A 24,847-nucleotide genomic window follows, 5' to 3' on the forward strand; every position below is an offset into this window, starting at 1 on the left:
GTTCAGATAAGAAATGTACTCCGGTCCGGCAAAGGACCGCTTTGGCAAATTGGACATATCATATATACATATCATTTGGCATCCTACGGAGCCACAATCGCCCGAACCACATCCTGCAGGTCGCCTTCTATGCTGGTGGCTAGCTGCGCAGCAGCCAGCTCCCCAGGAACCTGTACAGCGTCACCCAAACCCGCGCGCACCAGTCGTACCCGTCCATCGCCCTGCTCGACCAGCTCCTCATTCTCCCATCGCAGCACCCCGGGTGTGGAGAGGCCGACACCCAACTCGAGAATGACTACGTTTCGTGTCCGATCGGCGAGAAAGGCCTCGCGAAACTGGTGCCACCGCGTCTCGCCGGGAGAAAAGGGTCGTTCGTTGAACCAGTCTCCCGCGCGCACACAGATCGACATGGCGCCACCACAGAACGGACAGGTCGGGATCTTGTCCTGCGCCGTGACGGCCTGCGTGTCTGGATCCAGATGCGGCCGGGCAGCGTCGAGATACGGTTCAGATGGGAAGACGGCATCCGGACGGCAGTTCTTCAAACATTGCAGAAAGGCATACTGGCCCTGGGGCGTGGAGAGCTGCGCGTCGGGCAGTCCATGGGCGGCAAAGAGTCCGTCGGCATTGGAGGTCCGCACGTGGACCTGATCCGGTTGGAACCGCGATGCCAGCCATTCGAGCAGGGAGGTATAGAGGGATGAGCGGGGCCAGCGACGCACCAGGTCCAGATGGGTGAAGTAGAATCCCCATCGGACGCTCTCGGAGGGCCAGTCGCGGTTGGTGCGGCCGAAGGTGTCGTAGAGTCGGCGCAGCTGATATTGCTTGAACGCTGGGAAGTGGCGGTCGAACAGAGTGGTCGAGGTATAGTCGAGGCCAGTGGCAGCGGAGATGCCGGCTCCGCAGCTGATGACGATGGTATCGGCGCCAGCCAGCCAGGCTTTGGCTTGGTTGAGGGAGTCTCCGTGCACCTTGGGAAGTGGCACGAGGGAGGGAGATGGATAGTGCATCTCCTTGAGCGTCTGTTGGTAGATGGCCGTGTCGGTGTCGAGAAAGGTATTGAAGATGATGTTGGTGATGGAGGTGTTCAGATGGCGCCGCAGCCAGTCGAGAACAGACTTAACGGCGATGGACGCAGCCTCCTCCACAGGAAAGGCAAACAGTCCGGTCGAGATGCCACAGAGAGCGATGGTCTTGCCCTGCGGGTCCGATGCGGGCAGGGACTCTGCGACGTCCAGGACGGCCTCGTAGCATTGCCGCAGCTGTTGGCGTTGGTGCGCGGTGGGCACCGGCTGTCCGGCGTCCAGCTGGGGGCCCACGGTATGAATCACATATGGAGATGGTAGACAGTAGCCTTTGGTGGCACACGCCTGGCCAACCGGCAAGATGCGCTGTCCCTGAGCCATCTGCTGGAAACATTCTTCACGCAAACGGGGACCTGCCCGGGCGTGGATGACATTGTCCAGACATCGATGGGCGGGTTGGAAACAGCCCAGCATCTGCTCATTGGCCGCATTGGTAATGGCGGTGATGCCATCCAGCGTGGTGATGTCTCCTTGCCATAGGTGGAGCGTGGCAGGGAGAGTATCTGCTGATGATGAAGTTGAGAGGGCCGGAATGGACGCAGCGTCAATCAGCAGGCGACTGGCACGCTCCTCCAGCAGAACCTGATCAATTTCCTGGAGTAAGGAGGATGGAAAAGTCTGGCGAGGATGTCTGACACAGAGCAGCTGCTTCATGAGTCGGAACTGGGCCCATGAGTCCATAGATTCGATGGAGGCGATGTCATGCTGATGATGGTGGTGGTGGTGGTGGTGGCTGACCGATCTCCGCAGGGAGAAGTAGTGGGAATCAGCCAGCAAGGCCTGCAGGACTGATGGCAAAGTGCCAGCCATGACTGCAAGCAGAGGAGGATAGTAAGATGAGAGGATACATTTTGCGCAAGATTCTCAAATTTATTTTTCGAGCCCTGAGGAGTATTAGGGGGGCCTTTGTAGGTCTTTTACTCCCAGATTATTTGCTGGAGAGGGTTTGTCTGGTTTGTTCTGTTTATCCAAACTGCAAATTCTCCATTTAAATCTGTTTGTTTCAATTGCACTGTTTGTCTCAGTGGGGCATATTTCCATAAAGTGAAGGTGGTGTCCACTAGCCTGATTAGGCAGTCAGCGGTGATATTAACATTAATCATCTTAAATTGGAATAACGAGTTGGTTGAATTTGTTTAATCATTAGAAGCTGACTGAGACATACACTGCAGCATTCACACATCATCATCATCTTAGCACCAAGAATATAGTTATGGAATCTATCCCCCGGATATATACGATAACTCCGATATCCGTCCTATCTCCGTCAGAGGATGACATTCAGCAGTAGTATGCATGCCCTTCTGCCAATAATTTGAAGACACAACCCTGGTAAAAGGCTGATCTTATTCCTGTACCCCTCCCAACACTGAGATCATACAATGATGGCCATCAAAGCATCAGCCTTGGGAAACATCCGGAATAGTGACTAAAATCTTTGGTGTCTCCGTATAATCCTTTGACTCCTTTCAAATTTAAGGCTTACCCTGCGCCCCACTTCAGGCGAGCCAAACCATACATCCAGTCTGACCCAGACCCTCCCAACTTTAAGAATGTAGCTCCGGTCGAGATCTCGTGTACTGGAAACCTTATCCCGCATGCAGCATATCCAGTCTCGAGTAACTCCCAGGCAGCAGCAGCAGCAACAGCAGCAGCATCTCCCTATCAACCGGTCTCACCGAAAGTCAATCGGTCGCCCCATGACAGCATGAAGATCATCCGAACTGTCAAAGATCCGCTTCCTTTGACAGGTTTGACAGGGATGAGGATGGTCGAATCTCTCATAGGAGGACTCGGTTACACCACTGCATTAGTGTTGGGGCGGGCCATCTCACCCCTCAAGGCTGCATTAGACGTAATCACCATAATTGCTTATATTTAACCATCACCATGGTCCTTTGACCGTGTCTCTCAAGTCTCACATCCAGACACTCTCCATCCACTTCATCTATTTCCTCTACTAGGTTTTCCACATGTCTCAATCCATCCCCCAACATCCCGGCCAGCGGGACACCATCGAGACTCGCCTGTTCATCAACGGCGAGTTTGTCCCCTCCATCTCGGGGTCCAAATTCGATCTGTACAACCCAGCCACCGAAGAACTCAGTGCCTCGGTCTACGAAGCCGGCCCCGAGGATGTCGACCGCGCCGTGGCCGCCGCCAAAGCGGCCTTCCCTGCCTGGTCAGAACTGGGAGCCTTGCAGCGCGCCCACTTGCTGGAGAAATGGGCCGATCGTCTGGAGGCCTGTGCCGATGAAATCTCCTACCTAGATGCTATTTGCATGGGCAAGCCCGCGTACAATGACCGTCAGCATTCCCTCATCACCCCTCTACTACTATCATACAGACACGTCTAACTCATAATCGAAACAGACCTGGGCAAGATCATCCCCCTCTTCGTGCGGGTCTACGCCGCCAAAGCCCTCGACATCACCGGCGAATCCTCCCTAAACACCCCCGGGTTCGTCAACATCAGCCTCCGCCAGCCCTTCGGCGTCTGTGGCGCCATAATCCCCTGGAACGGCCCCGTAGTGACCATGATCTTCAAAGCCGCCGCCGCCCTCATCACCGGCAACACCATCGTGATCAAATCCTCCGAAAAGGCCCCCCTAAGCTGTCTAGTCGCTGCTCGCTGCGCCCAAGAAGCCGGCATCCCCGCCGGTGTCTTCAACATGCTCAGCGGGTTCGGACGCCCCTGCGGCGAGGCCATCGCCCGACACATGGACATCCGTAAGATCTCCTTCACAGGGTCCACGGCCACCGGTCGCGCCATCCAGAAGATGGCCGCCGAGTCAAACCTCAAGAGCGTGACCCTCGAGCTGGGCGGCAAATCCCCACTGGTGATCTGGGACGACGCCGATCTGACCAAGGCCGTGCCCGCCGCCGCCATGTCCATCCTGGCCAACTCGGGCCAGATCTGCGTGGCCAGTTCGCGGGTCTACGTGCACGAGGCGATCGCCCCCAAGTTCCTCGAACAGCTGAAATCCACCATGACGGAGATGGGCCAGAGCGGCCACCCGCTCGTTCCGGGCACCACGCGCGGTCCGCAGGCCGATGCGGCCCAGTTCGCTCGCGTGCAGGGGTACCTGGACCTAGCGAAGCAGGAAGGTGTATCAGTGTATCTGGGGGGTGCGCGCGAAGGGGATAAAGGATACTTCGTGCAGCCGACCATATTGAAAGATGTACCGGAGGAGTCGCGGCTGATGAAGGAGGAGATCTTTGGGCCGGTGGTGGCGGTGAATACCTTCACTGATGAGGAGGATGTCATGGCGCGTGCTAATGACTCCGAGTATGGGCTGTATGCGAGTGTGTATACGCGGGATATCTCACGGGCGTTACGGGCAGCGAAGAAGTTTGAGGCCGGTACCGTCGGGGTGAACTGTACGAGTCCGACGATGGCGTTTGATATGCCGTTTGGAGGGTGGAAGGGCAGTGGCGAGGGCAGGGAGTTGAGTCGGTATGCGACGGATTATTGGACCGAGTTGAAGTCGGTGTTGATTGCGTTGTAATTATCTATACTTATGTCTATTAATGGGATCTTTATACTTGGTTATTTCTGAAAGGAAGTTGGCATGTCATTAATCATATCATCTCATAGCCGTACATCAAGGAAAGTCTCGTAAATCATCATCAAACGCCAAAGGAAAGTACATAGACATTAGAACAAGGAGTGTCGTCGTCATCATCATCATATCAACCACCATTCATCAAGGTATCATATCTTTTTATAGGTGCTCTGGTGCTGGCACCTCCACCAGCGACTTCACCACCGCCCGCAGCGACGGGTTCAGCTCCTCCGCCGCCGTCTCCAGCTCGCTCAGCGTGTTCATGGCCTCTCGGCCCAGCTGGCGGATCAGGTCATAAGTAGCCTGCAGGGCCCCCGTCTGCTGCACCAGCGACACGATCTGCCGCTTACTCTCAATCGGCAGCACCGTGCCCGCCGGCTTCTGGCGGAAGATGCCAAAGATGACCGCCCGACCGGCCGGGTCCAGGTTGCACGCCCGCACAATGGGGTAAGTCACCTTGGCCTGGTCGAGGTCCTCGCCGAAGGAGCGCTCGTTAGTCGCCGACTCCAGCAGACCCAAGTACTCGTGACGGATCTGCGACAGGCGACCCAGCACCTTGGTAAAGGGGTCCAAGTCGAGCGTGGCACCGCCCATGCTGGCCGCCTGCATAAGGCGCGTCAGCAGGCGGAAACTGGCGCCGGCCTTTTGATCCACCATGGCCAGATACTCAGTCTCGCCGGGGCAATGGGTCGAGAAGCGCCAGTTCAGCTCCCACGACTGGCCGACAAAGTGCGCCTCCAGTTCCTGCAGCAGCGCGTCCAGCATGCCGGGGCAGTTGAGGCTGGTGACGATGCGGGCGGCGCGCACGAACAAGTAGGCGGCGCTGTTCATGCACTGCGCGGGTCCGTACACCAGGTGGGCCGGGGTACGTTGATCGCGCAGGGCGGCCTGGTCCTGCACGTCGGCCAGCATGCCGGTCGAGTCCTGCAGCTCGGTGACCACCTGGCGAATGAAGGCCAAGGGGCGGGCGGGCACCTGCAGCCAGGCGTTCAGCGAGGTGAGCAGGTCCGAGTGCAGCGTGCTGCGAGAGATCGAGCGGGCGTAGCTGCTGGGCGCCAGCAGGGCCGAGGTATCCAGATGCACGTCGGGGGTTTCCTCCTCGGTGACCAGGGGGGTCCAGACGGCCACTTCCACGGGTTCTTCACTCTCCTCGGGTTCTGGCACCACTTCAACGGGGGCTGCCTTTTCTTCTCCTTCCTCCTCTTCCTCGTCGTCGTCTTCGGTGTCTTCTTCAGAAGAAGATTCTTCCTCGGAGCCGTCTTCCTCGGAGGAGGACTCCTCTTCATCCTCTTCACTCTCCTCAGCGGTCTCGGGGACTGCATAGCGCGGCGCATTCTTGCACCAGTAGTGAATACCCGCGAGGGAAGCGCCCAGCACCTCCATCCATTTACGGAGCTGGGGAGCCAGGTCGGCGTTAGCCTGGTAGAGCGCCTCGCGACGACGGACAAACTCGTGCTCGTTGTCAATGATCAGCTGCTTCGCCTTAGCGACGGCGTCCTCCTCGGACATGTTTTGGTGTTCCATGAGGAACAGGATCACGTTGGCGACGGGGCGCTTCTTCGACACGCGCTTCTCCTTGGGCCAGCTGTAGTAGTCGTTGGTGAAGAACATAGTGCGTTCCGCAGCATCTAGTGCGTCGCGCACCACTGCTTGGTCCTCTTTTCCGAGACGGGTGCCGTGCGCGAAGCCCATGAGGGTCCAGTAGACGCTGTATCATGTTAGTATCTTAATAATACGATACACCAATGAAGAAGGAGACTTACTCAATGCCCGCATTGAGGCGTCTCCGGGCGACATAGTCATCGAGATTGGCACAGTTCTCGGCCGTAGGAACCTCCGGGGTCACCAGCCAGTTACTCCGGTAGCAGTCAATGATCTCGTGGCCATCCTTGTCCTTGTCCGACAGCTCCGACATGGCTTTTTCGAGCAACTCTTTCCGGGCGGCGACACGGGGGGATTCGGCGGATTCGTCTGTTTTCTTGCCTTGTTGTTTGCCTAAGACGTTAGAAAGGTTCGAAATGTACACCTAGTAACCAGGGATTGGGTCATACCATCATGCAGATTGCCCAGTTCGGTCAAATAGGCCACAGTCTCGAGACGCTCGGGCAGACACTCCGGGTAGAGGAAGCTGGCATAGTTGCCGACGGGGGAGGAGAGGTAGCTGGTCTGGGGCTCATCCAGGTTCAACGCCGCGGTCAAGTCCTGGACGAAGCGATCACTGCCACGCTGGGCGACATGGTCGTACTTGTGAATGCGCGGGGTCAGGGTGGTGAAGCAGTCCTTGCGATGCTCATCATCCTCGGGGAGCACCTGCGAATGTGTCCATACTTCGACCGGCTGCTCGGTGACGGTGGCCGCCTCGGAGGCAGGCTCTGATTGAGCGCCCGAGAGGACTTGGTTGATGGTGCTTCCCCTGCTGCGACGCCTCTTGTGGGACAGGATGTGGGAGTACTGCTTGAACATTGGGGATGAATCACAACGAAGCAATAAGAAGAATAAAAAAGGAAGTAAAGTAGTGATACAGGACCAGCAATGCGGTCACGAGTCGTATATAGTCACAACGCGATCGACGCGAGATAAGATGGAGGAAGAAAGAGAAGAGAAGAGAGAAAGAGGGAGCAGAAGAGGAGCCAGATGGAGTCTTTAATAGCACTTGAGATCGCTGGCTCCGGCGCAGATTTCCAACCCCTCCAGATGGTCATGGCCTGACCAACAAAAAAATTTTCACATCCTTATCGAACAGCATGGACCTCCAGCTGGTGCCCCAAGCTAAGAGCAGCATAGAAAAAAAAGCAAACGAGGTAGCCGTCTTGACTCTTGAGAAGCTGCCGAGTGGACGGGATGCGAAGCTACGCGGCCGCGAGCTCACTGATTGGCGAGGCGGCAGCAGCTGTCTTGCGGCTACAGCAGTTCGTGGGTCCATTTAGCTTGCTGAGATGGACGCGATGGAGGATTCTGCGTCTTCTTAGTGCCGTTAGGGTTTTTAGCTGGATTAGCTTCACCTCCACGACTTGCCCGATGTGGATCCTGCATTGCTTTGCCCTTCACCGCTTCATCGGCGCACTGCTGGTCTGATTGGACCAACGCATGTCCACCTCGCCGTCTTTCCAGCAGATATGACGATGTTTTGTCTCCGAAGGTGCAAATGCAGAGAAGAGAGAGAAAAAAAGATCTGTCCGCCGCGGGGGCAAATATTTTTTCTATCTCTTGTCGGGCGAAAGTAGGTTCGTAGAGGGGCTGATGCCTTGGGAATATCGCCTGTCCCGGTGGCTGGCAAGGAAAGTTGGATATTGCAGACGACTACGAAAGACTATCCAGACTGACTAGTGAGGTAGTTAGGTAGTTTGAAATTGATTAGGCCGTCAGCCAGTCTACAGGAGGCAATCAAGGGGAGGATGATCGGAGACATGGACTGGTCCCCGAAGAGAAAGAGAGGGGTTGATATGGCAGGCAGCAGTAGAAAGTATGTAGATAGACGCAGTCCAAAGTATGTAGTGGGAGAGAGATAGACTCCGCAGGATCGACGACTGCTTGACTTTGATAGTCACTACTTTTACAGTTACACTTCCTCTGCCACCAACCATTTACTCACTCGGTTCTGGGGGATGTTTTGGTTTGGCGATGCAATCAGAATTCCGAGTTACGCAACGGCCCCACCTGCCCGAGGGAGGGAAAGCAAAACAATCGATGCGATGCCATCGCGATCGCAGCAGCAAAGAGGGCACTGACTCTGACACTGTCCAAGTGGGCGGTTGCCCTCGTTACCATCATGTAGAAGGTGTAGTTTCGGTCATACCATGATTGCAGATGGTGCAATCTCTTCCTCTCCCATCCCAGTCACTCATCTCTCTTCTGCATTACTGAATCGTATTGTGGCTGGGCATAATTCAAAGTCTATTCTATATTTGAGTTTAGTTCCCTCCAAGATGAAAAGAAAAGTGGTGAGAAAAGTAAAGTTCTGCCAACATCCCAGCGACAATCTCTGCAAACGCTCGGGCCAAGAGGGTCCTCATTGTCCCGAGATAGCATCACTTTTTCCACAGTGGGTAATTCCCAGGGATTCTGGGAAGCGCAGTATCAGCACCATCCAGCCTGACATCTTTGGGAGTGGGAACCGGGCGTAGTTAATTCTCCGTTACGTTTCCCATTGGATCATGGACCGCGGATCATCTCCTTCTTTGGTGATTGTTTTGCTCTTGCTCCCTCTGTGAGGGTGGATTCCACTGTATTCTGCTTCTTGCATTGCATTGCTTTACTTTGCTTTGCTTTGCCTTACTCCTCCTTCTCTTTCCTCCTCTGGTGTGCCCCTCCCACGAAGGTTGTTGATGCGATTCCAAGTCAGATAGCTCGTCATTCCCCCTCGGCTGACCCCCGATCACCAGCAAATCCGGGCCGGATGATTCGTCCTCAGCATCCATCTTGAGCTAAGGAGATAGTAGTTGCACTACGTTGAACCGTAGTTAGTCATGTCCATCTTGACGGGCCAATCTAAAGCTGCCAACGAACTAGCAAGGGAACAGCGTGCTGGATAGCGTCCTTCTCTGGTATCAGGACCCCGTTGGCTAGGAAGTGGCAGACGAGAGGAAAAAGTGAGGTGCAGGTAGCTGTTCCACTGCAACAGTCACTTGATCAATTGTGGATAACCGTTGAACCAGACAGCCATTGAGATGAACGAAAAAGTACACAGATAGGCAGGTCTAAACGTCGAAAGATGAGCCGTGGGTGGGGGAGCTGCAGCGGTGGGTTGCGATCGGCAGGCCCGAGAGCTGCAGGGCGCCAATCTGAGGGCTGCCACTGATTGGGGGAGATGACAGGATGCAATGTCGAGGAGATACGCGATAGCAAAAATAGATTGTACAATGGTCGTGAACTAGTAAAGGAAAAAAGATAGAAAGAGATGAGGGAAAAAAGAATGCATCATCCGTGAATCGAACACGGGCCTCATCGATGGCAACGATGAATTCTACCACTAGACCAATGATGCTGGTATATATCAACAGCCACGGAATTGTGCTCTAAGTGCTAGGGAAATCATGCAGTTAATTCGCTATTTGACCATTTTCGCAAAGAGCCCAGAATGTAGTAGTTCCTTGACAAGATCAATCACAGATCTCACTGGTTTGGGGTCCTTTCTTATTCAATGTTCCAATTGTACTGCATAGGTTCATTGAAGCCTGGAACCTTCCACACGGTGTCTGCGAATCAATGAAGACACAATTCTACTGGAGGTACTAACTAAGACTTCATCCGTAGTAGCGAGAATATATATCGGAGCAGGAATTGTCACTTAAGACTACTACTACCTACCATCCGAAAACATATACGTATTTATCATATTACAAGCCCTACGATTTACATATTAGGATGAAGAATCCAACAATACATTGGAAACGGTCGATAATTTCAAAAAGGGCCGAGGCATGATGCGCCATGCGACCACTAGGGAGCAGTTTGACACTATGGAGCCCACACACGTCTACAAGAATCAAAGATTTGACTTGAAGCATACTCATGTAGTCTCAGTCTCCTGGTTTACCAGCAGCTCCTGTGGAATTATTGTTGGTCTGTTCACCAAGGTGGGTAATATTCATAACCAGTTGAGACGTTTATCAAGTAGACCAAATGAGAAATCTCTCTAATGACTACTGGCTTGGCTCGGATTTTATGTTCCAACACCATTGATATTGAAGAGGCTAGCAACAGACGGCAACCAACAACCAAAACTCCAAGAACACAGAAACATAGACAATCGTCACACAATCTATCATATACACATCGAGGCCCATACCATAACCCTGCTCTCTACCTCATCTATCCAGCCAGCACTTCCTTCAAAATCGGACTCTGCGTCAACCCATACACCCCCTCGACATACTCCCGACTCAGCGAGAACGGCGTTCCCATCACATTAGGAATCCACTTGCCCACCAGCTTCTGCGGATCCACCTCTGTCTTCGGGATCCGTTCCTCCAAGAAGTTGCGATACGAGGCCACTCCCGGGCGCAGATGCGCCGAGTGGAAGGGCACATCAATGCCCTGCAGAGGAATCGTCGCCAGGCTGCGCTTCAAGGCCACCGGGGCGGGGAGTTGGCGGGCTTCAGCGATGCATCGCTCGACCAGTTTGGTCGATGCTAGGTCGGCATTGCTGACCCCGGTAGTGGCATCGGTGAATTCGCGTGCCAGAGCAGCCCCAGTAGGGGACTTTGCAATGGTGTCGGTGATGGCGGCCAGGGCGTGCAGGTTCTCGAGCTGATATCATCAGTAAATGAACTTAGATCTTGTAGGGGATGAAGAACTCACCGTTCCGGCACACACATACTGCTCGCCATCCACATTGAAGTTGACAATCTCGAGCAGGGCATGTGTCGTCGTAGCGATCTGCGATACAATCTGTCGGAGTGCCTTTTCCGTGAAGACTGGACATTGTCAGCTTTCACTTTGTTTAAACATTCACTCAAGTAGCAGTAAGGTATACTCACACTTGCCCACACGCGCCGGGTTCACCGCCGCCATGGAAAAGTTGGTCCGTCCCTGATCATCGCGCTCAATAGCCACCTGCATAGCCAGTCCACGGTAGAAGACCACGCGCAGCAGATCCGTAAACGGCATAAACTCGCCAAACGATGCCAACGCTCCATACTCGCCCAGCGAGTGTCCTGCAAACGCCGCATCCTGCTGCACGACTCCCCGCTGGCGGAGATCCTCGACTGCGGCGCGCTCCAACAATAGCACCAAAGGCTGCGCGAACTGCGTCGAGAAGACCAATCCCCGTGGATCCGCAAATGTATACGATGTGGACTTGGGCGTCAGTTCCGGAAGGATAGGCTCCTTCACCACAGTTCCATCGGCCCGATATGAATCGATCGTCATGGCCATGTAGTTAGCTTTGATCTGGCGTCCGCGTTTGCCCCGGAAGTGCACCGTCAAAGCGGTTGGATTCTGGCGGACGAGCTCGAGAACCGACCATCCTGACACCGTTGTTAGCTCAATAGAAATTTAATCTGAAAGAAAATGGAATGCACATACCGTATGTCTCAACGAAGAACTTGTCCGCGGCATCCCAGATGCCCCGAGCAGCCGCACTGGACTTGTACAGACTCATGCCCATGCCGGGCGACTGACTGCCCTGTCCGGTAAAGACATACACCGTTGAAGGCTGATCCACCTCGGCCTCCGCCTGAATGACAGCTTCATCCGTACCGGCCTTGACGGCCGTTACATTCAGCAGCAGCCGTCCCTCGATCATGGCAACGTGCTGCACGCGCACCTCCAGCTGATCACGGGGCAGCACCATGCCGACGAACGAGCAGGCCCAGCGCCGGAACCGCGTTAGATCGCCCTGCGCCGCACAGCGCTCAGCCACCGCGCGCACTACCGCCGACGTGTACATGCCGTGGGTGATGGTGCCGGGCAGCTCGACGTACTGGGCGAACTCGGAGGAGATGTGGATGGGGTTGAAGTCCTTGGAGAAGGTGCTGTAGCTCGCATTGGATGCGGGGATCTGCACACCCTCTGAGGTCTGGTTCAGGTCCTGAGTGACGTCGAGTGCCTTGCGAGCGACTAGTGGCTGTCCACGTCGACGGAGGAAGTCTGATACCGGATTACCCTTGCCGTTGCGAGCTGTGAAGGAGACCCGACCGATGGGCGTTTGCTTGCCATTCCACGAACGGAGGGAGACAGTACCGCTGGTCTGGAGCGACTGGAAGAACGTCTGGTCCTTCCAGTCGATGGACGTCTCCAGTTGGAAGCAGAGTGACTTGCCCACCAGAGATGTCTCCGGGTCATCTAGCTGAAGCCACGGTCGGGATCGGAGCAGCTCCTCGTCCACGGGGGTAGAGACCTCGAGCAAGGTCTCCGGCTCGGTGATGCGTTCGAAGCACGAGGCGTAGTCGGTGTAGGTGCCGCGCATGAAGAAGGTGGAGGTGACGACGGCGATGGGCTCGCCGGCCCGCTCAATGGTGGCTTTGACGACGATTGACTTGCCGGTTGGCTGGATGGTGATGGACTGGATCGTGCTGCTTGAGCGTAGGACATCTCCGACCTGGAAAGGCGTGGCGGTGGACACATACTCGATGTCGTTGGAGAGGTGCACGAGGCGCAGCAGATCGCCCTCGACTCCCCTGCAGACCAGCGGCTCGACCAGCGGCTCCCAGGCGATTACGATGGCAATGTCCATGGGCAGGGAGGTCGGCCGGATGCCCGTTGGCGAGAGACCCAAGGTCTGGTACATGTCCTCGAGCAAGTCGCGAGTGAGGGTGATCTCAGGTCCGTGGAAGGTGGAGTGGCTATCCTTGGTGGTGTCGGCCGCGTCTCCAAGCCAGAGGTTGCGGTAGAAGGTCTTGATGCGGTCGTTGCGTCCGTCAATAACCTCCTCCAATGTTGGAGATAGCCCAGAGGAGCGAGCCCTATACTGGAGGGAGAGCACTGCCGGTGCCGCGGTAAAGCTGCTGGGCTGATGAAGGTCCACGGAGATGGTCCTGGTGGCGTCGCAGTGAAGGCTGACCACTGGCTGCTCCGTGATACTCTCGCAGAGCACGATACGCTGCTCTGTCTGATTGACGACCAGTTTCTGGCCTGGCTTGGGCGACAAAATGCTGCGGAAAGGGTTCTTCTTGCGGATCCCGGCGCGGATGATAGTCGGCGTCTCGAGAAGGTCACGCACCCAGCCAAAGGAATCATCTGTCACTAGGTCTAGCGAGCTCACCTCATACGAAGACTCGGACTGAGTAGTAGGGGTGGCAACAGCCGGACCAGCGACTTTAGGCACTTGCTGCAGATTACCCTGGTAATAGTCCTGCAGAGCGGCGTGGGTGTGAAAGGTCGCGATGCCGTCGAGGATCTCCTGGGCGGACTCGTCCTTGTCGGTGGCATATCGGACAGCAACAGGGCCATGCAGGACGCACACGCGCTCAGGGTCCTGGCCTACGACGGCCTCGATGTCCTCTGACTGCCACAGAGAATCCTTCTTGAACCACGTTTCGAAGTTCTCGTCCAGCGCAGGAATGAAGTTGACAGGCTTCTGGCCACGCGCTTGGCAGCGCCGCAGGAAGAACGCCGCATCGTCGGGATGCAGGCGTTGCGTGGCCGCAGCTGGACACTTCTCGGCCAGCACCTGCAGGAAACTGGCTGGTGCGTCCAGCAGCCCGAGGTCCAGTTCCACGGAGGGAGCCACTCGTTCGAGCGTGCGAACAGCCACATCGGATACCAAGCGCTGGTAGGACGGATGAATCCAGCGCTGCTGATGGGCCACGTACATCAGCTCGACCATGCGGGTCAGCACGCCGGCATAAGTCATGTCTGCCAGATCCACCGGCTGTCCACGGACATCCTGAGCAAACCAGGGTTTGGCGTAGTCCTTGTTCAGCCGGGCAATGATCTCCGCCTTGCGCTTGCCCAGCTCCTCGACCATCTTCGGACGGGGGTGGCGGAACAGCGTCTGATCAAAGTCGGCCCATAGCCGGACGCCTCGTGTAGCCACCTTGTGGATGGGCTGGCCCATCTCCGACCGAACGGTGATGATGCCACCCGCGCTGCCCTTGTAACTCTTCTCCCACTCGCTATCAGCGACCCCAGGAGTGGTGGCAAGCAGCTGCTTCACTGCTGGACTGGTGTGGGCTTCGCGGCAGAGCATCATGCGGCTGCCCAGCAGGATACCATCAAAGGGCATGGCGGGATAGCCCCGAGACACTGACCACTGGCCCGTCAGGTAAGGGTAGGTATCGTCGCCAGCGCCAAAGCCACTACCAGCGACGAGGCAAATGTTGTCACGCTTGCGAATCTCCGCGTAGGTGGCCAGGATGGGCGCATGGAAGTCCTCGTAGGAGTGATGTCCACCTCCCCGACCGCCCGTCCACTGAAGTCCAATGGGGAAGTTGGGCCGGTCATCAGCAATCTGCAGCACAGCGTTAATGGCATCCACGGATCCGGGCTTGAAGGAGATGTGCTTGATGCCCAGGTCGTCGATGTATTCGCGGGCAACTTCTAGCGACGGCACCCCGGCACCGATCGTCAGTCCGTCAATGGGCACGCCCTGACCGATGAGCCTGCGGATCAGTCGTGTCTGCCAAGCGATCGCCTTGGGGTTGACGTAGATGAGATTGCAGGTGATCCCGCGACCCGGAGGAATAGCAGCGGCGATCTTCTCGATGGCGACGCGCATCTCGTCTTCGGTGTGGTAGCCTCCGCCGGCCAGCTCGATGAAGTAGCCGGCGTTGATGACCGCAGCCACGAAGTCCCAGGGCACCGTGGTTGGCGTCATACCCGCGGTGATGATCGGGGGGACCTGCAGAAGACGACTGAGCTTGGTATCGAGGATCAGCCGGCCGTTGGCGGTCTGCACCAGACGGGGTTGATATGCATCCGCCCACGACGGAGATGTAGGGCGGAGAGTGGGCGCAAAGAGGTCTGCCTGGCTACCAGTGTCGGCACTGGAAGGCTTCAGCTCGCTGGCGGCAATGATCTGCTGGCCATAGCCCTGTCGAATCTGCTTGACAAGCTCGCCGAGACGGCCGGCCCCGAGCACGAGGAAGTGCGTGGTGGTTGCGTCGGCCAACAGACGGGGGAAATCCACCGGCTCGGTGGTGATGGCGTCCACGAGGGCGTCAATGACGTTGGCCTGAAGGTTGACTCGTAGATCCTCGCCCGTTGCAGTATGCAAAACCGGGACCTGCAGCTGGTCTGCGGAGAACGCCCGATCGCCCAGTCGCTCCTTGATACGTTGAGAAGCCGCCTGTAGGTAGGGAGTGTGGAAGGGCGTGCTGATGGGGAGGAACGAGTGCGTGACGGCGGGCTTGCGCTGGCTGAAGGGGATGCGAGTCTGATCCTTCTCCCCAGCGGCCTGCAGCTCGCCCAGGATCTGGCTGAGACCGCACAGCGATGCGGCCGGGCCGGCAACAATGTGGTTGGTGCGGGCGTTAATCAGGGCGATATGCAGCTGGCGCGACTCGGGGAGGACCTGGTTGCACTGCGTGAGGAGCTTGTCCAGAGCTGGACGCTCTAATCCTCGAACCGAGAGCATAGGCGAAGGAACTCCATGTCCTTGCTCCTTGGTTTGTTCAATCAGTTCGGGCGCGATGAAGAGCTGCGGCGCATCCTGGTGACTCTCGAAGCCGATCCAGAATAACAACTCGACCGCCAGCCGGGCGTTGTCGTAGAACGAGGCCCACGAGTCAGCACGAGCGATGGCAGCGGCGACAACAATGCCCTGGGAATGACCAGACACAGCGTACATCGAAGTAGCCACTTGTTTGGGGGTCTGACCCAACACACTGCAGATGATGCAGTAGTGGGCGAGGTCGAACAGGCCCAAGATGGGGAGACTGACGGGCGCAGCGCTGACAAAGTCCTCATTGAGGGTTGCTGCACCGGACAACCAGGAATCCAAGTCAATAGAGCGACCGCGGAAGTAGGACTGTGTGTCTGGACGTTGGGAGAGGGAGGCCAGGACGGGGCCACATTCTTGGATGAGTTGGGTCAGGATGGGACGGTAGGTGGTGTAGAGAGAGCGCAACTCGCGCACACACGCCGGATTGGCTGTTCCTTGGCCGCCAAAGATCGTTGTGATGTGTGAGACGCCTGCCTGGGCAGATTGGAACAAGGCACTGGATGAGTTGGACAAGGGTTGGCCGGTATAAGCTGCGGCGGTATAGTAGTCTCGAAGGGCGGTCTTCTTAGCTCCGACGGGGTCTGGAAGGGCAGTGACGGCGGTGTGAATATCGGTGCCTGTTAGATACTGAGATTCAACGGCCTGTTTCACTGCCTGAACTTCCGATACAGGCGCCTTTTGGCGGGCCAAGTGACCGAGGAACGACAGGGTTAGACTGAGAGGAGAGACGCTGTCGTCGGCCAGCCAGCTGGCGCGGTAGGGCTGCAGCGTCGCCGCCACAGCACCACTGACCGACAGCGTAGCGGTGATCTCGCCATGCTCGAGGGTAAAGACCACAGATGGTCCCTCCACAGCAGGCGAGGATGAGTGGGTAGGATGAAGCTCGGTTGTCGCAGTCATGGTGGGTGACTATGGCGACATTTGGTCGGGATAACAACGACCTGACAAGAGGAGCCAGCGATAGATAGCTTTTGAGGTCGAATATAAGTCTCACTCTGTTGTCTGCAATCCCTCCGATAGCTGAGTCAGACAGACCAAATCCTGCCGATGGCAGAGCTGTTCGGCGGCCAAAGCATCTCGCAGCGATTGATTCGGTGTTGCTGGAGAGTCTCCTCCGGCGGCCGAAGCCCGAACGCCGCCAGACTGCAGGATCCGGCCCGTCAGTGTCTGAGAGGAACATTTCATAAAGTACTTGGAAGGAAACGAGTGATTTAATATCGTTTGAAGAAACGAAACGAAGATCTGGTACGTTTCCCTATCTTCCAATCATTGCCCAGCCATGACTGTCATTCCTGCCGCCGACGACAACTCGCGCAAGCCCTACGATGCCGTGATCCAGGCCATCGTCGACTATGTCTACGACTACCAGATCACCACCGACAATGCCTGGGCGCGCGCCAAGGTCGCCTTGATGGATGCTCTTGGCGCTGCCCTTGAGAGTATTCACACCAGTCCGCAATGCGCGCAGCTTGTGGGACCTGCGTTCCCCCTTGCCCCGGCCACCTCGGGCTTGTTCCGGTTACCGGGTACCTCCTACCAGCTGGATATCCTCAAGGGCGCCTTTGATCTGGGAGCCATGATCCGCTACCTCGACCACAATGACGCGTTTCCCGGTGCAGAATGGGGACATCCCTCGGGTGAGCTACCGCTATTCCATCAATAACCAACCCACATACACTGACATTATGAATGAAATCAGATAACCTGGGCGCCATCCTAGCCGTCGCAGACGTCCGCAGTCGCGTCGCCCTAGCCGAAGGCGACCCGGACAGCATCGTAACAATGCAACAAGTGCTGGAAGCATTAATCAAGGCATACGAGATTCAAGGCTGCTTCCAGATCAAGAACGCCTTCAACAAAGTCGGTCTCGACCACACCATCCTCGTCAAGATCGGTGCCACAGCCGTGTCCGCCTGGCTACTGGCTCTCCCCCGCGAGCAGGCCCTGAGCGCCGTCTCTCACGCCTGGATGGACGGCCACCCACTGCGCGTATACCGCCAGGCCCCCAACACCGGTCCACGAAAGGGCTGGGCAGCCGGCGATGCATGCATGCGCGCCGTGCATCTGGCACTCCTCGCCAAGGCCGGACAACCAGGAGCCAACACAGTGCTGACCACGCCCCGGTGGGGATTCTACGATGTGCTCTTCAAGGGCCAGGAGTTCGACCTCCCGCAGCCATTCGGCACGTGGGTCATCGAAACCGTGCTGTTCAAGGTGAACACCGCCGAGGGTCATGGAATGACGGCGGTGGAGGCCGCGCTGGAGATCGCCAATACCCTGCGGGCGCGGGGACTCGACCCAGCCACGGATATCCAGTCCATCCACGCGAAGACCCAGGCGGCGGGGATGACCATCATCAACAAGGGCGGAGCAACGCTGCACAATGCCGCTGACCGTGACCACTGTCTCCGGTACATGGTCGCCGTGGTGCTGTTGAAGGGCGCGCAGGTCGAGACGGCCGATTACCAGGACGATAGTCCCTGGGCGACGGATCCCCGGGTTGATGCCCTGCGTCAGAAGATCACCATGGCGGAGGATCCCAAGTACACGGCGGATTATCATGATATGGCGGTGCGGAGTGTCGCCAACTCGCTCACGGTCACCCTGACGGATGGTACGACCCTGCCGGAGGTGTTGGTCGAGTATCCCCTGGGACATGTTCGACGTCCAGAGACGCCGCAGGAGGTTTACGCCAAGGCAGAGCGGAATCTGGGGCTGCGATTGTCGACTGAGCGAGTCCAGCAGATCTTGAAGACGGTGGCCTCGGAGGATTTTATGTCGCTACCGGCGTGCCATTTTGTCAACTTGTTCAGTTTGTAAACCGAGGGAGTAATGAAAATCCTACATTAGATGATTTTTTTTCTGATGAATGTGGTTTCATGTTTATGTCTAACGATCTATCTATCGATCTATCTATCACAATAAGTATAGTCATGCAATGAAAGAATAACAAAAGTGCCAGCCAACCGTGCCATGCGAAATCCCAGAATTCTCAACCCCATGCTAGAAAAAGACAAACAGACAAATTATAGCGTCACATCGTAAGCACCATAAAAAGAACAGACAGAAAGATACTCCAATCACTGCATCAACCCCATGGCGGTATCCGCGCCAGGAAACGAGTCCAGTAGATTATCAAACATGACCGGCCCGCCACCCGGGAAGATAGGGCCACACAGCGAGAAGCCCGGACCAACGGAGCCTTCCGCATCGAAGAAGAACGAAGGATCTGGATGGGTCGACAGCTCAGTGGACAACTGGGGCGTTGCGGGCGTCGTGTCCCACCCAGCATCGGCTGGCATGGCACTCAGATCCCAGAAGGAGTCCGGCATGGCCGATTGCTCCACCTGCGACTCGGCCTTGTCCAGGGGCTGGTGGAGTCCAGTAAGGACCTGACAACAGCGAGCACTGACCTCGCGCATTCGGGCCGTAAACGACGTCGCGGTTGTCTGTGCGGCCAGAATGTCCGCGCGTGCCGCAAAGAATGTCAGCAGCGCCACATCCGACGCATCCGCCCGGGGATGATCCTGCAGCACCTGCATATACACTTCGAGGAAGGGGATGACGGAGTAGTTGAGGGTCACACTGGAAGAGAGGGTGTGTCAGTAGGTGTGGCCCGGGAGTGGACAGTCTATCGAGCAGGCGACCTACCTGGCGAACATAGCATAGCCAACGCGACGTCCTCCCAGGTGGTCACTACTGCACAGTTCCTGGAGCAGCTGCAGTCCGGCACGAGCATGGTTGTACCGAAGCGAGCGACTATCCGGAGAGTTGATGCGCCGCTGCAGAAGGATTCGGCAGATATTCAGCGAATACTGCAGTTCCGCGGCCGCCAGCACCTGGGACGCCTCGGGGGTGCCCGTGGGATGCAAGGCGTGTTCGTGCTGAACCGCCCAGTCCTCCAGGCGACGCGCAAGCTGACTGGCACGACGGCTGATCTGCTCACGGCCCCGTCGTATGCTGCGGGCGGAATGTAGGCGACGGTGCATTTCTTCGAGGATGGTGGCCAGCATGATACGCGCTGTGAACTGGTCGTCGTTGAGTGACCCGCATTTGGAGCTCGGGATAGGAATGGCGCAGGCATAAGAAGGCAGCAGACACGGTTTGCCAGCCGCCAAAGATGCATGTTTCTATCATTGAGTCAGTCAATGTGCGTCCGTGTGCGTGTGTATAGAACAGCAGGAAGAACAGCAGGAAGCACTAACATCAATGATAAACAGGGACCAGTAGAGTTGGCGCCGCTCTGATTCCTGGGCAGTCCCTGGAGGTGTTTGATGCAGCCCTATTGTGCGGGCCAACTGACAGGCCTGCGCAAATACCGTCTCAAACATGGTGAAGCTAAAGTATCGGAGTGCTACCAGTGCCTACAGAAGTCAGATTGGGGCCTATGTTGAGCGGGCGGATGCTGGCACCTACCATACTAAACAAACTCTGGACGTTGGCGAGACGTGGTTGCAGGAGACGCTCAAAGTGATTGTAACAGCGGCGCGCATTCAGCAAAAGGTGTACTACGAGCCCTCGCTCGAGGGTGCTATCCCCCGTCTGTCCTCCTGGCCGGGCTGCGCTCGACTTGGCCTCGAGGGTGTGCAGGAGGATGCTATTGAACGAACATACCCAGGCCAGGTCGGGGCCATCGCTTCGTGACCCATACTGCTGCTCAATGGCATCCAGCACGGTTTGGCGGTCATAGAGCGGAAGAAAGGGGTTCAAGTCGGTAAAGTATGCTTCCACGAAACCTTCCAGAAGAGTTCGAGGGGGCAATGCTGGGGGGAGATCGTCGTATTTGGGCTCGGAGACTGGGGGAGGACCGGTGGCCAGCTCCTGGAAGAGCTGATTGGCGTCCGTCAGATGTGCTCCCACAGAGGGTGACAGGGTTAGAGCCTCGCGCCCGCGCGGACTCGCTGCCTTCGAGCCGTCCTTTGATGACATTAACGATAGCAGCTGGTTGCCCACCGCCTGTGCTTCAAAGTAGAGCGATGCCACCGGACTGGTGAAGTGCAACGGATCTGCCTCCGGATCTCGTTCACCCTGAGAGAGTGGATCGGACGAGCCATCCGACCAGCTATCCTCAGAGTCAACCGAGCCCCGACGAGACTGCTCTCGGTCCTCATGGCCCTCTGAATCTGGCCGAGAAGCGGGTTGGGAGGGACTGCCATCTCGCGGGGTGTTGGCAGCTTCCACCACCGACAAGCAGCGAAAGAGAGCCTCTTCAATCTTGCCCAGACGACTGCCCAGGAGCTCCACATCGTTCACTCTATGGGGAAGGCTTGTTAGATGGGGAGTACGTGGCAGATTCCCACCTGGACGGCACGGACCAGGAGGGGGAGGGGGAGGGGCCACTTACAGTTTCTTGGTATGATTGATGCGTTTGCCCTTGTTGGAGAATTCACAAGGTAAGTTGGACGCTCGACAGCTCGAACACTTGGGATACTCCTTATTGCAGCGCACTTTGCGGATTCGACACTCATCGCATGCTGGACTCAGCGACCCCGTCTGCCGGGGTCGATTCTTCTGGACGGAAACGTTTGATGCGCGGGGAGTAGCCATGATGCTTGCCAGCTTGCTTGCTTAGTTGGCAACGCTCAGGCAAAAGGATCGATGATTTACGACGCACTGAGTCAGGGAATACGAGAAGAGCTTGGTTACCATGTACCTGACAGACAATGGGGACAAACACTGGGGGGAGGGGCCCGCTGAACAGGCCATGCACCGGCTGATATACCAAGACTGAAGGTATCTCTGGGCAACACGCCATGACCACTCAGACCAACGGACCGTTATCGGTAGAGGGCCACTCCCACCCCCTCCAGTGTCACACCAGGCTCATCAAGCTTCCTCATTCTCTTGGATGGCGTCTTGGAGAAGGCGATCCTGGTGGGCGGTGGATCCCTAGCGCTGACCTCAGCGGAAGGAGTTAGGACTGTCAGCCTCTGATGGCTCGGCGTGCTCGAGGGAATGATCCTGCCTTTGACTCTTTAGAATCCTGCGCTTAGCACGGTCCCATTCCTACTGCAGAGGACCCGGCGGAAGAGGGATAGTAATTTCATAAGCTTAGGGCGTTATAGTCTCGACCCACCGGCAGGAAGGGGAGTCCGTGTGTTTTCAACCTGTCCTTTCCGCGTGGCGCATCCATCGCGCGGTGATAGACATGGCGCTTACCCGCACTGGTCCGGATGTTGAACTCACTCTGGCTGCATCCTCCCGAGTGGCAAAGGCCAGAGGGGGCAAGTCAAACGAGCCGTGACGCCTGTGAAGATAAACGAAGCGTCGGATGTCGGACTCAACCAGAATGGGCAAGTCGTGAGCGTGATATTTCCACCCGAGACATGCGCGTTCATATCCTCATCAACAGGGGTGGTCGTCCTTCACGCAGGGATTGCTGCGACCTGCTGCAACCTGCTACATCCTCGGAGTTCTGGAATACGTACGTGCCATGATGTTAATCAGCTAGTTACCTAGGAGCATCATCTTACTCAGCCGGATGTCAGTTTGTAAACTTGCTTGCCATCGTTCGTCGGTTCTATTCTTTCCCCCTGGTCACCATTTTCGTCCGCCGCAGGATTCATTTTCCGACCCCAAAGAAGGTTGCGTTGCTCTGGGGACCAGCTTGGACCCCTTGCCCCTCTTGAGATGAACAGGATACTGCCAGTAGGCCGGGTGAGTCTGCTTCAGGCTCAGGTTGCGAGGGTTGGAGACATCGGAGCAAAATGTCCCAGCGACAGCATCACCCAACGGTCTAGTCCCCAAAGGGCGTCTGGACCTGTGGTGGACGATCTGCCGCCTTTAGCAGGCGTGGCGCCACGAGGCAGATCGATCGATTGGCAGTGGCTAGACCCAGCAGACCCTCACTTAGTCACGTCTGAATTATCTGATGGAGCGGCTCCGGAAACTGTTGCTGACGTTCTTTTTTGGGAGGCTCCAGTGACGGACGCGGTCCGAAATGAACGCTTGCCGATGCAGCTTATCCACTCCAAATGGAACATGGGCTTCTGAGTCTCTGACAGTCGGACCAGGCGAGGTGGCCAGTAAAGACCAGGCGATTCTCAGCTAGAACCAACGACCATCGTGGCTCCTGCAGGATCGTCACGTCGTCGTCTCCAATGTCTCCCGTTGCGGTACACTTTAGCCCGGAGCGTGTGCTATGCCAGACATCCAAGTTGACAGAATGGGCGATATGGTGACTATCAGATCGAATATGGCAGGTACAATCCCCAAAACTCAATTTCACCCCTGCTGCTCATGCACCGGTGGTCCACCCAGCGGCAATGGCTTACTCAATGGCTTATCTCGGCTTATTCAGACTGATCCTCCAAAGTCCTGTTTGAGCGGCTTATGTACAGATTTAGCCAGAAGTAGCAAGAAACAAGCTCGGTGGCTTGCTATCTCAAGTGCGACATTCGGCGAAGACATGTGAAATGAGATGAGTTCACGCTGACTGCATGCTCGCCAAGGGAATCCTCCCATCCTCCCATCCTCCCATCCTCCCATCCTCCCTTTATCCTCTTCCTCCATGCCAAGGCTGTAGTTACTGCGTGAGATGGATTCTTCACTCTGCGACCGGCTCGGGAGGGATCGACAGCCAGCCATTACCAGGGTGGGTCTGAGTTTCGGACCACTGGGAGGAAGAAGGACCGTGGTGAAGCCGAAATTGGGGTTAGGGCGTCCGGGCGGCCTAGCGACCTCGTATCCTACTCCAACCAGGCGCCATCCTATTCCCACGTTGGAGATTACGTTGCATTTGTCAGTCGCTTCCAGAGGAGAGAGAGACCTCCAGCAATCTATTCTCATCTTCCTGCATAATCTCTCGATGTTACTTCTGCTTGACACTAGTCTAGGCTTCTTTACTTCTTTCGGATGGTGGTGTCGTCGTCCTAAGCAGTGGTGGGTGACTGAGAGAGACTAGGAGCTGGGCTACTGGGCCCGGCAATCCTGCCAGCATCAACTCCTCAATCCTGCTCTTCCTATGGGGTGGATTCTGCAATCTTCAGCAGAAGCGACTCACTAGGCCCGTCGAACTAACAGCCACTAATTGGCTAGTGCAGTCTGCTGAATAACTGCATCGCGTCTCCTCCCGCTCGCTAGCAGAAAGCCCCTAGCAGAGAGCGGCACCGATGGCTCACTTGCAGCGTCACTCCTGGCATCGGTTCGGAGACGGAGATTACCGTCCTCGGAATCAAGATGGCTCCCTCGCTGCTCGATCCCAGACAGGAGATTAAGCGATCTTGCTGCATAATCACCGGGAACATCATGGCCGACAGACAAGCGACCTCAGACTCAGAGGGCCTGTCAACAACACCTGCGGCCCACCGACAGCGCGCCCGATGCCGATCACCGACGAATACCCCGTCACTACAAAGTAACTACAAAGAAAGTTAGATAAGGCAGATACATGAGACACCGTCGATCATGCTCTGCGACCTGTCAAGCATTGCCTCAGGTGAAACAGGGGGGGATCCGGGTAACTTTGACGCGCGACTACCACTCCCGCGTCGATCCGCTATGCCTTCTGGCTGTGAAGAACGGCCGAGCGACCGATCAAAAGTCAAATCCTGAAGATCTCGGCCAGAACCGCTGGACCCAAGGAGGATTTCCCTAATAGAGTCAGCCGGTGACATGCGACGCGGCAAAAACGGTCGTTTGAGAGTGAAACTAGGGTACTCTGCAGCCGGATGAGGGAGTGATGTCCAGGCTCGGAGCTGCAATGCCAGATATGGATAGTGTGATAAGATGCATGCAGAAGAATACGAGGTAATGCGTCTAGTTTGACTTGATACAAGGTTATAGATTTCTCCGAAAAAAACTGCTTTCAGCCACTGCATACTGCTGTGATTGTATAGGGCAGGGATGCCACCTGTCACAGGGCATGCCGCTATCAACACCCCTGTTCCACATGCCAGAATGCACGCAGCAGCCATCGACTGGCACATCGGCTGTCGCACATGAGGCTGAAATGCAGTATCGACATGGATCCCATGTCAAGCAAGCAGCAAGCCATCTGCCGTGAAGTTATCACAATAATTGATAATCCAATCAGGCTAATATCAGTATTTGCCTCGTACTTTATGACAGAGACACACTAATTACACTAATTT

At 56.3% G+C, this 24,847-nt stretch overlaps 10 protein-coding genes and 1 non-coding gene across 11 annotated transcripts; 3 read left to right on the top strand and 8 right to left on the bottom strand.

Moving 5' to 3' along the window:
* Positions 1 to 83: 83 nt before the first annotated feature.
* On the bottom strand, positions 84 to 1,895 carry ASPBRDRAFT_33922 (uncharacterized protein; the record flags this gene model as incomplete). Its single annotated transcript, XM_067623173.1, has 1 exon — positions 84 to 1,895. One exon carries the CDS (start codon positions 1,893 to 1,895, stop codon positions 84 to 86), a length of 1,812 nt encoding a protein of 603 aa, XP_067474794.1.
* A 1,163-nt stretch (positions 1,896 to 3,058) lies between these two features.
* Positions 3,059 to 4,594, top strand: ASPBRDRAFT_33923 (aldehyde dehydrogenase family protein; the record flags this gene model as incomplete). Its single annotated transcript, XM_067623174.1, has 2 exons — positions 3,059 to 3,392; positions 3,459 to 4,594. 2 exons carry the CDS (start codon positions 3,059 to 3,061, stop codon positions 4,592 to 4,594), a joined length of 1,470 nt encoding a protein of 489 aa, XP_067474795.1.
* A 216-nt stretch (positions 4,595 to 4,810) lies between these two features.
* On the bottom strand, positions 4,811 to 7,114 carry ASPBRDRAFT_135175 (uncharacterized protein; the record flags this gene model as incomplete). The annotated part of the gene is made up of 3 exons (XM_067618678.1): positions 4,811 to 6,359; positions 6,415 to 6,646; positions 6,703 to 7,114. 3 exons carry the CDS (start codon positions 7,112 to 7,114, stop codon positions 4,811 to 4,813), a joined length of 2,193 nt encoding a protein of 730 aa, XP_067474796.1.
* Positions 7,115 to 9,564: 2,450 nt separating this feature from the next.
* Positions 9,565 to 9,635, bottom strand: ASPBRDRAFT_t248. Its single transcript has one exon. It is a non-coding gene; the product is annotated as a tRNA-Gly (tRNA).
* Positions 9,636 to 10,462: 827 nt separating this feature from the next.
* ASPBRDRAFT_135257 (uncharacterized protein) lies at positions 10,463 to 16,655 on the bottom strand (the record flags this gene model as incomplete). The annotated part of the gene is made up of 4 exons (XM_067618685.1): positions 10,463 to 10,900; positions 10,952 to 11,067; positions 11,131 to 11,619; positions 11,678 to 16,655. The coding sequence occupies 4 exons, from the start codon at positions 16,653 to 16,655 to the stop codon at positions 10,463 to 10,465; spliced, it is 6,021 nt and encodes a 2,006-aa protein (XP_067474797.1).
* A 370-nt stretch (positions 16,656 to 17,025) lies between these two features.
* ASPBRDRAFT_78267 (uncharacterized protein) lies at positions 17,026 to 18,642 on the top strand. The gene is made up of 2 exons (XM_067629400.1): positions 17,026 to 17,392; positions 17,455 to 18,642. The coding sequence occupies exons 1-2, from the start codon at positions 17,035 to 17,037 to the stop codon at positions 18,573 to 18,575; spliced, it is 1,479 nt and encodes a 492-aa protein (XP_067474798.1). The 5' UTR covers positions 17,026 to 17,034; the 3' UTR covers positions 18,576 to 18,642.
* Positions 18,627 to 21,777, bottom strand: ASPBRDRAFT_47611 (Zn(II)2Cys6 transcription factor). The gene is made up of 5 exons (XM_067625890.1): positions 21,100 to 21,777; positions 20,172 to 21,009; positions 19,961 to 20,119; positions 19,407 to 19,885; positions 18,627 to 19,340 (listed from the first exon to the last, which is right to left on the bottom strand). Exons 1-5 carry the CDS (start codon positions 21,300 to 21,302, stop codon positions 18,836 to 18,838), a joined length of 2,184 nt encoding a protein of 727 aa, XP_067474799.1. The 5' UTR covers positions 21,303 to 21,777; the 3' UTR covers positions 18,627 to 18,835.
* A 139-nt stretch (positions 21,778 to 21,916) lies between these two features.
* On the top strand, positions 21,917 to 22,900 carry ASPBRDRAFT_332568 (uncharacterized protein). Its single transcript, XM_067623101.1, has 2 exons — positions 21,917 to 22,179; positions 22,244 to 22,900. Exon 2 carries the CDS (start codon positions 22,386 to 22,388, stop codon positions 22,746 to 22,748), a length of 363 nt encoding a protein of 120 aa, XP_067474800.1. The 5' UTR covers positions 21,917 to 22,179; positions 22,244 to 22,385; the 3' UTR covers positions 22,749 to 22,900.
* On the bottom strand, positions 21,938 to 22,120 carry ASPBRDRAFT_135517 (uncharacterized protein; the record flags this gene model as incomplete). The annotated part of the gene is made up of 1 exon (XM_067618704.1): positions 21,938 to 22,120. A coding segment is annotated over one exon (183 nt), but the record flags the coding sequence as incomplete, so codon positions are not given.
* ASPBRDRAFT_332500 (uncharacterized protein) lies at positions 22,900 to 23,835 on the bottom strand. Its single transcript, XM_067623098.1, has one exon. It carries the CDS (start codon positions 23,541 to 23,543, stop codon positions 23,052 to 23,054), a length of 492 nt encoding a protein of 163 aa, XP_067474802.1. The 5' UTR covers positions 23,544 to 23,835; the 3' UTR covers positions 22,900 to 23,051.
* Positions 23,836 to 24,789, bottom strand: ASPBRDRAFT_332533 (uncharacterized protein). Its single transcript, XM_067623099.1, has one exon. It carries the CDS (start codon positions 24,680 to 24,682, stop codon positions 24,128 to 24,130), a length of 555 nt encoding a protein of 184 aa, XP_067474803.1. The 5' UTR covers positions 24,683 to 24,789; the 3' UTR covers positions 23,836 to 24,127.
* Between the last annotated feature and the right edge of the window lie 58 nt (positions 24,790 to 24,847).

This window comes from Aspergillus brasiliensis (assembly GCF_001889945.1).
Source record: "Aspergillus brasiliensis CBS 101740 unplaced genomic scaffold ASPBRscaffold_15, whole genome shotgun sequence".
Taxonomy (NCBI): Eukaryota; Fungi; Ascomycota; class Eurotiomycetes; order Eurotiales; family Aspergillaceae; genus Aspergillus; species Aspergillus brasiliensis.

What these genes read in the sequence shown, in the direction of transcription:
- ASPBRDRAFT_78267 (XM_067629400.1), top strand. Translation starts at nt 17,035, where the DNA reads ATGACTGTCATTCCTGCCGCCGACGACAACTCGCGCAAGCCCTACGAT. An exon ending in AGAATGGGGACATCCCTCGG is followed by an intron (nt 17,393 to 17,454) that starts GTGAGCTACCGC and finishes GAATGAAATCAG; the next exon opens with ATAACCTGGGCGCCATCCTA.
- ASPBRDRAFT_47611 (XM_067625890.1), bottom strand. Translation starts at nt 21,302, where the DNA reads ATGGCTACTCCCCGCGCATCAAACGTTTCCGTCCAGAAGAATCGACCC. An exon ending in ATCAATCATACCAAGAAACT is followed by an intron (nt 21,010 to 21,099) that starts GTAAGTGGCCCC and finishes CCTTCCCCATAG; the next exon opens with AGTGAACGATGTGGAGCTCC. An exon ending in TCCAGAGTTTGTTTAGTATG is followed by an intron (nt 20,120 to 20,171) that starts GTAGGTGCCAGC and finishes TGACTTCTGTAG; the next exon opens with GCACTGGTAGCACTCCGATA.
- ASPBRDRAFT_332500 (XM_067623098.1), bottom strand. Translation starts at nt 23,543, where the DNA reads ATGAGAATAGATTGCTGGAGGTCTCTCTCTCCTCTGGAAGCGACTGAC.
- ASPBRDRAFT_332533 (XM_067623099.1), bottom strand. Translation starts at nt 24,682, where the DNA reads ATGTGCCAGTCGATGGCTGCTGCGTGCATTCTGGCATGTGGAACAGGG.
- ASPBRDRAFT_332568 (XM_067623101.1), top strand. Translation starts at nt 22,386, where the DNA reads ATGAACAGGATACTGCCAGTAGGCCGGGTGAGTCTGCTTCAGGCTCAG.